The following is an 8,642-nucleotide window of genomic DNA, read 5'->3' on the forward strand; positions in this document are numbered from 1 at the left end:
AGAGAGAGCAGAAGAGCGTGTGAGGAAGTAGGAGGGGCTTAGCACGGCCGCGGTGTCGTAACGAGGGGAAGCAGCCTAGAAGGACGCGCCGCGGGCTGGCCCAGGGGGCCTCAGCCGCTCAGTTAAGGCCGCTGGATAGACGGTCAGGGCCCAAGACCACAGGATTCCCATTCGGGTGTCGTCTGAGTACGCCTGCGGTTTAGAAGCTGCGTCCGGGGTTTGTGACGGTGGACAGGGATGAAGGTGAAGGATCTGGGCTAGAGGCAAGACATTAGAGCGCTCACGTCCAGGTGGGGAGACGGCACTGGGGGGCGCTAGAGAGCTATCGCGGACACCGGGGGCGGCTGAGATCCAGGAGGGGGCGCTGGGTTCTCCTGGGGGACTTGGCATGCTTTGGCTGTGGCACTGGGTAGGTGGTGATGCCAGTAAGCAGACTGTGGTGTCGGGGAGGCCACCGGGTCAGCTGGGACCCCCCCCCCCCCGCGTGCAGAGCCTGTGGGACTCGGCGCACGTGCTCAGTGGCAGCAGAGTCCGGAGAAGGCTCTCGGGAGGCCTGGCAATTAGTGATTTGGATCTTATCTTCCAAGGAACAGTTGGGAATACAGCTGAGTACGTGGCCGAACCACACATGGAAATCCCTGACATCGGTCCTGCCTCAGAGTGTCCGGGGTGTGAGCACTGTGGCCGCTGAAGCCACCCACGTGGATGAAGTCACTCTGGGAGTCAGGAGGGCGACCTGTATGGGGGCTCGAGAGAAGGGACCCCTGGCTGGGCTGTGGCCGGCTGGGCTGGGGAGGGGCTTCGTCTTCGGGCCTAGGAGTGCGTGAGGCCAGCGGAGGGCTGGCTCCTTGGAAGGGGACAAGAGTCGCTTGGGGGAAGGGCGCTCTCTCCACTCATCCGCAGGAAGAGGGAACCCCATCCCTTCGCGTTCCGGGGGGGCGGGGGTGAGAGAGGGATTTCTGGGGCAGGAGCCTGAGCGCTCGAACCGACACTGGACTCAGAGCTGGCAAGGAGTTCCGGAACCCCCCATCAGGCGTCCCCCTTCTGGCCCCTATAGCAGGGCGCTTTCCCCTGTTTAATTTATTGCGACCAGAGGTAAGGGCAGCCTCACAGCCGCGCCACCGCCGGGTCCCCCGACGTCCTTCAGAGGACATGCATTTAAAATTAAAAGTGGCAAGAGAAGAGACTTTTTTCAAATAAAAAAGAGAAGAACCTGCTGGGTCCTCCTCTGGAAACCCCGTCAGACAGACAGACAGACAGACAGACAGACGAGGCTCGGGGGACGCGTGTGGCCCCGTGCCGGGAACCGGACACCGCGGAGGCGCAGCCCCCACCAGCGAGGAGAGAGAGACACGGGGGGTCTTCCTCGAGACCTGGAGGGACTGGCAGTGCTGTCATCTGTTTAGAATCTCCCCACAGAGCCACCGTTTTGTGGTAGGTGGGGAGCCCGTCTGCCTGACTGAGGAAGACAGAGCATCCTGGAAAATGTGGGGTGTCACTGAGGGCGGAGGCGGGGCTGCCATCGGCCCGGGGGCTGCCGTGGGGAGGAAGCCTGGAGACGCAGCCCCATCGCTGCCCAGTGAGGTCCCACCCAGGGCTCCCCCAGGGCGCCAGCAACGTAAGAACGTGGGGTGGCGGGTGGCAGGGAGTGGGGTGCAGGAAAGAGGAAACAATATAAATCCAAGCCGAGGCGTGACCAGCCGGTTCCAGCAGCGCTGGGGGACTGCGTATTCGGACAGGACTCCGGGAAGCAGAGACACAGAATCCATAAAAGGAGCCAAAAGCTTCCCTTGCCGCTCAGTCGATGGATGTGTCAGAACGTCTTTCTGGAAACCCAGGACGGGGGGACGAGGCGGTCTCCACGGCTATCCCGCGTCACCCTCCTCCGCCCGCAGGGAGTGGCATTGGTCGGGCTGAGCGCACATAAACGTCTTCGGGAGGTTTTACCCGATGAGTGCGTCTGCTGAGGCTACAACCACTTTTAAAAAGTGCACGTTGCATTCAGAGGCTTTGTCCACGTGCCAGCTGAGTGCGAGGTGCTGGAGTCCCCGAAATCTGCCATCCCTGAGAGCAGGGTGGGGTGAGGCTCATCTGCGGGAACCCCCAAGCTCTGGACTTCATGCTCTCCCATTTTAAGGTTTAAAAACTGCGTTTTGTTATCTTTAAAATGACCTCATGTGGCAGTCTGCAGAGGTCCCGGGGGGTCAGGGCACAGTGTTTGCAGTGGGGGCCGGTGAGCCCGCTGCCGGGCACGCTGCCTAACCGTGTGGGAATAAAGCGTCTCCCTCCCCCTCATCCCGATCCTCCCTCCCCGACTGTCCCCGCATGTCCCCGAGCTGGGCCCTGAGCGCCGTGGGCATGGGACACGCAGCGGCAAACGGAGCAGGCCGAGCAGAGCAGCCGACGTGTGGAGGAAGGGCGGCCGAGCGAGCTGGCGGGCGCCGCGCCAGGCCTGGGGACCGGGGAGCCGTCACAGCCCCCGTCACCATGCGGGCTGCCCCCGCGGGGGTCAGGTGCCGGAGCAGCCAGGGGCCCTGAACCAGGAAGGCTGGACCGTGAGGTGGGGTCAGAACCCCCTGGACGGCCCTGCCGTCCCCACGGCCCACCCACTGTCTGCCCCGCGGTCCCTCTGGGACAAGCGGGAGGTCCTCATGCTGGACGGAGCTCTGTGCTCTGTGCTTTGTGGCCATGCAGGCTCAGAGCAGGTCTGCGATGTCCTGCTGGCTCAGGGGTCCCCGGTCTGGGCCTAGTCAGCCCTGTTTTGGCCACTCAGGCATTTTCTGAGCTGCTTTTCAAAGTGACGATAAGCTCGTGTCAGAAAGGACTTTGAGTTCTGGTGACGTGATAACTGACCCCTAATACTAATCACAGCGGCCAGCGTCGGTCAGCATTTCCATGGTGCCGGGGGCGTGCGAACCGCTTTCATGCCTTACTAAATTTTATTCACAGTGAGCTTGCAGACTGAGCCATTTTTACTTCCCCGTTTCACAGATGAGCAAACTAAGTCTAGGGCTTCGAGAGTTCAGTAGTTGCACAGCCAGCAAGCGGTAGTGCCGGCTTCAAACCCGGCTGGCTGGCTGCAGCGTGAGACCACGGTCTGCACTGCCCTCCTGTGCTAGGGGAACGGCAAAGGGACCCCCGGAACACGTATGCTGGAACTTTCTCCAGTCCCATCCTGCCCCCCATGGACGCCCCGGGAGAGCGAGTGGGTGTTTGGAGCCGGGAATTCTAAATCGGGCATCGCCCCTGGCCAGGTGTGGGCCGGCCCTGCCTCTGGCCACGCCCCTCATCCTGGCTTCACAAGTACCCACGGCCTCACACAGGCCCCAAGCGTGGCTGCAGGGCGTGCCCGGGGCGCTGGTGCAAGTGATTGCCGTTGGGCATCCAGTCTGGTTCCTCCGATCAGGAGCAGGGTGTGAGCTCCCTGCGGCCCGTCTCCGGCTCTGTGTGGCGGGGATGCAGCTGAGTAAGACGATGTGCCTGGCCGCAGCCAGGACGCCTTTCACACCCCGAGGTCCCTCCGGGTGTTTGCTGTCGGTCCCTGAGGCATTCTGGGCCTCCCTTTATAGCTAGAACTTTCCACCCCCAGATCTGACCGAAAGAGAATGGGCTGTTGCATTAACAGATGACTTTATTTTTAATTGCTAGAACCAGGAGCTGTGGGACATCTGAGTTTCACAGAGATTCTGGACACTTCTCTCAAGGTCAGCTGGCAGGAGCCCCTGGAGAAAAACGGCATCATTACGGGTAAGTGTCCCTGTGCTCTGAAAAGAAAAACCACATTCGCCCCGACACAGCGTGGACACAGTGCCTGCGGCTTCTGTAGGGCGGCGGGCCACGGGGCAGAGGGCAGGGCCTCCGTCCCCACACCCCGGACCGTGCCACCAGGAACCCAGCCCCCTTCGGCGGCACTTCCCCACGTGGGCTGCAGCCTCCGGCTTTGGAGACTTACTCTCCTTCCGTGACCCTAACAAACCTCTCCAGCTTCTGATCAGTGAGAGCCAGTGACGTCATGGCACAATCTCACAGCGGCACGGTGAAGTAAATGGTGACATCCTGCCCGATTCACACGTGACGAAGCTGGGCCCAGAGAGGATGGCGACCTTGCCTTCATCCAGCCAACGTGCGCTAAGCGCCTACTGCGTGCAGGCACTTTGCTGAAATGCTACGGGTCGGGCAGTTATGACACTCAGCCCTGTCCCATGACGGGGGCGCGTCACGAGGGCAGGATGCAGTCTGGGTCTCCTGCCTCCCAACACTGTGCTCCTTGCCCTCCCGCAGTGCCTTGGGGGGCCCGGTGGGTGATGAGGGGCAGTGGAGGCCGGGCCGAGGGTGCTCGGGGCGGGCCGAGAGCCAGGGCCATAGCAGCCAAGACCGCCTGTGGCTCCGGGGCTCTGGGGAACACGGCCTTCTGCAGCGTTCTTAATTATTTTATTTCATAGAAGAGCTTTCTGACAGACCTTCCAGGTTAAAGCTTAATTTAAATCTTGGTTTGCAAAAAAAGAGAAAAAGCCCCCTAGGGCTGAGGGAACCTCCGGGGCTTCATTTCGGTGACATGGGAGGGGAGGGCCCGTGTCCCACCACACAGTGGCCCTGGAGCCTCAGCCTACCCCGTGCCCTCGCTTCGTCACCTGTGGGTATCCGACACCCCTCACGGGCTGCGGTCACGTTTGCCGAGGCTGGAGCAGCTCGGCCACCCATGGGCATCTCCTCCGCTCGGTAAGCATCACGTTCACTGCTCTGGGGCCCGGCCACGTGTCCTGGACTCACACCTATGGCAGGCACTGTCCCCGGAGCACCTAGGACGGCCCTCGTCACGGCAGGGGCCCGACCCAGCGCTCCCGCAGTCCACCCTGGGCTCCAGGGGGCCCAGCACCTGGCAGGGCCTTCCCGCCCTGCCAGTGAGTCCCCCGGGACCTGAGCTGATGGCCCCCCGTCTGTGGTTGTGTGGCCCACCAGCCCGCAGAAGCCTGCGTCGTCCCTCGTGTGCCCAGTGGTCCCTGAGGCCTGTCGAGCAGCCGGGACACAGAGGAACGTGGCAAAGGTGCTGCTGGACACCTGGGGCACGGTGGCCCCACCGCCTGGCCGCGGGGCTCCGGCCCCCTCCCTCCTCGCCGGACACAGCGCGCGCAGGACACGCTGGGCATGTCCACGAGCAGGCCCCACATGGGCGCGTCTCAGCCCATCGAGGCCTCGGGCGGCAGAGTCCCAGGGTCAGTGGCCGAGGCCTTTCCCTGCATCGTAACTGTGCCGGAGGTGGCCTTGGAGGTGTCTCCCCCCGCCCCCCGGTACACACATCCCCTCCTCCGGGGCCAGGACCCCTGGCGGGCCATGTGACCGGAAGGACTGCCTTGCCCTCGGAGCCTGGCCTGTCCATCCGGAACACACACGTGTCACTCTCGTCCGGAATCTTGAAGGAAGCCCGCGGAGCGATCACGGACGGAGCCACCTCCCATGGCCGAGTGGTGGTTGCCAGTCGTCAACTTACGACCTGTGCTCTCACCAGCAACAAGGCTTAATGAACTCACTTCCGCGTGTCACTCAGACAAACAGCGACAAGCGACAGGCTGCCATTGGTTGTGGGCTTGCGTTTGAAGCTCTGGCTTTCAGAGCCCGCGTCAGGCCGGATCCGGAGCCGGCAGCACCGCTCTGGGCAGACGCCCCACGTCTTCCCCCCGGAGGCCGCCGGGCCCCATCTCACGTCGTCTGGCCTCTGACAGCCACTGTGAATGTGCCCGAGCCCGTGAGGTTGGGACGGCGCTCTCTGGGAAAGGCCACCTAGGGTTGAGACCCGATGGCTTTTCCTCCGACTCATGGAGCGTCGCTCCCACCGCCCCCCCCCCCGTGACCCCGGCCCTCGGCAACGCTGCCCCTGGCACTGGGCTCTCCGCCCCTGCAGACAGGTCAGCGCCCCGCAAATGGAACTGGTTTGGCGGCCGGCAGCACCGAGCAGGCCAAGGCCGGCCTTGGCGAAGGTCAGGGCCTTTGGGAGCACGGCCGAGGGGAGCCGTGTTTGTCAGCGCAGCCGGCCTCCGAGGCGCCACCAGGAGACGCGACGTGGCGCCCTCGGCCACCATCGCTGCCATCACAGGCCAAGCCGGCCGCCCCGCGGGAAGCCGCTCTGCAGCCCGCTCATGGCCACCGCACCCCGCACCCCACACCCCGCTGGGGCTGGGGCGGGAAGAGAGAGCCCGGCACGCCGCCCCCTCCACTCATCGTGAGGCCAGCACCTTCGCCGCTCCCGCCACAAACCCTGATTTATGAGGGCCGGGATGCGGACGGACAGTTCGTGATTGGATGCGCTGCTTCCTCGTAGAGAATTTACTTCAGATCAACAGAAAATTATTTCTGAAGCTCTCTCGGTCATTCGTCTCAGTTAGGCAGCCGTGGAGCAGGCCGGGAGCCAGCGGGGGCGGCCCTCCCCTCGCCCCTGCGTGCTGGCGCCAGAGGGGGACACTCCCGGGCCGGAGCTCCGCGTGCACCCCGAAAGCTGCACGCACACTGGAAGGCCTCAGCCACCACATGCCGCGGCCCTGGCGTGTCCCCTCCGTGATGCGTCTGTGCCCGAGGAGTCGCGGCCCTTTGTCCCCAGCCGGCTCTGTTTGCGTCTGCAACAGTTGCGGCCAAGTCGCCAGCGTCAGCTGACATGCTGGCGACATTGCAGAGCGGGCCTCACTCTGCGGGCCCCAGGCCACGTGCCAAACACATGCTCTGCTCTAGCAAGTTTCGATGGCGAGCAGCCTTTAAACAGGTAAAACGGTCTTGTAGACGGGGCCGTCTCTCGCTGTGTGCTCGGCGGGGCCCCCGAGCGCCCAGGTGCTTGGACCTCCAGGCTCCACCCACCAGGTGAGGGCTGGCTTCCAGGTCACCCACCTGTCAGGCTGGGAGGGGAGGCGGCCGGAGGTGCCGTGGATGGTGCGGAGGGCCTGGGCAGACCTGCGAACCCCTGCCGGTTTCCGGCACGTTCGCCGCCTCTCTGTGCAGGGTGACGATGGCCGCGGCCTCAGAGGGCGGTTGTGGCGGGTGCGCGTGACCTCACACTCATGCAGTCCGTCGGGGGAACGCGTTAATACAGTGGCGGGCTTGGACCTCCGCAGGAGCGTCGTGCACGCTCGCCGTGCGTGTGAAGTTTTTAACACTCGTTGTCCGGGAGGTTTGTCTCTCTTTTTTTTGTCATTGTACAGTTAGTTCCAAAATTCTGAATTAGCCCAAAGGGAATAACCGATTGACCTCAGTGTGTCCCGGTTTTGGTGCTGCGGGGTGGGGGGCGGGAGTAGGGGCAGTGAGCGGGCAGCCTGCGGGACACGAGGCCTGGCGAGTGGGCTGGGCCCTGCCGGTGAAGAAGGGCGGAGTGGCCCACGGGACCGGACGGGGACCCAGGGGCCAGGAGCGAGCAGCCTTCCTGCCGTCAGCCGCTGCTGTGCATGGGGAGCTCGGGGTGCGCTGAGGCGTCCAGGCATAGGGCCACCCCCTGCCTGCCTTTACCCCCACGTGTCCCATCTGCAGCATCCGGCAGGGGACCCCGCGCCCACGCACAGAAGCCGCCGGGCCGCAGGAGGGCTGAGGGGCGGCAGACAGGCCGCGGCGTCTGACGTTACATTTTCTTTAGTATTAAAGTCCCGAGACGCTGTCCTCTGCATTCGTGTTTCCCTGAAGGACGAGTTTCTAACTCTTCGTTGCTGTCATCGGAACGAGAAGGAACTTTTAGGGGCCCCCCAGTGCTTCGGCACCCCAAGCTCGTCTGGGAAGGAGGGAGCACAGGCGTGCCCAGCGGCCTCCCTGCCCGCGGCCGGGGCTCCCTCCTTCTGTCCGCCTCTTACGAGACGCTCCGACTGGCCGTTCTCTAATCGCACGAGCCCCCTTCCAGGGGGACCCGCGGCTGGCGGGGGTCTTTCCTCTCTGAGCCCAGGACGGGTGGGATCCGAGGCTGAGTGAATCGTGACTCTGAGGCCCCACGGGGCGGGACAGAGCACAGGGACAGGTGGGTTTCCGCAGGAAATGGGGATCTAGGGCCCAGAGCTACAGGCCAAACTCATGCGCTCGGGAAGGGGACACAGTTTAAGGCAAAGCCCTCTGCAGGGCGGACGCGCGTCCCGTTGGCCATTTCCCGGAGGAACGGGAGCAGGAGCAGTGTTCCACCGATGAGTCGAGGCCAGGAGCAAGCTGCCGATTCAGGGTGCCGTATAACGAAAATGAGAGCTTATAAAATGGAAATGCTGCTGAGAAGCATCCGTAATTTGAGAAGAGAAGGTGAAGTCGCGCACAGCAGGCTGGCCGTCCACATCCATCACGCGAGCCACGCGCCGGCTGCCGAGGCACCAGAGAGGCACAGGCCGCCCTCCCGCCTCGCTCTGCCGCGTGGGGACGGGCTCCGCGGCCTGAGGTTCTCGGGGGCCCGACTCCGACGCATTCCGTGAGGGCAGCGACACCCGCCGGATGCCCGCCGCTCACAGAGGCGGCAGCAGGCGTCCGGCCTCTGCCCGGCGCTGTCGGGGCCTCGGCTGAGCGTGTCGTCACTTTGCAGGCTATCGGGTCTCCTGGGAGGTGTACGGGCGGAACGGCTCGCGGCTCACACACACCCTCAACAGCACGACGCACGAGTACAAAATCCAGGGCCTGTCCTCCCTCACCACCTACACCAT

The 8,642-nt window shown here is 63.9% G+C and overlaps 1 protein-coding gene across 1 annotated transcript in view; it reads left to right on the forward strand.

Annotated features, from left to right (window-relative positions):
* Positions 1 to 8,642, forward strand: part of SDK1 (sidekick cell adhesion molecule 1) — a 200,020-nt gene that overhangs the window by 74,330 nt on the left and 117,048 nt on the right. The window contains 2 exon segments of the mRNA XM_023532757.1: positions 3,649 to 3,747; positions 8,525 to 8,641. Of these exon segments, the coding sequence (XP_023388525.1) occupies positions 3,649 to 3,747; positions 8,525 to 8,641 (216 nt within the window).

Source organism: Pteropus vampyrus, unplaced genomic scaffold (genome assembly GCF_000151845.1).
Source record: "Pteropus vampyrus isolate Shadow unplaced genomic scaffold, Pvam_2.0 Scaffold90, whole genome shotgun sequence".
NCBI lineage: Eukaryota > Metazoa > Chordata > Mammalia > Chiroptera > Pteropodidae > Pteropus > Pteropus vampyrus.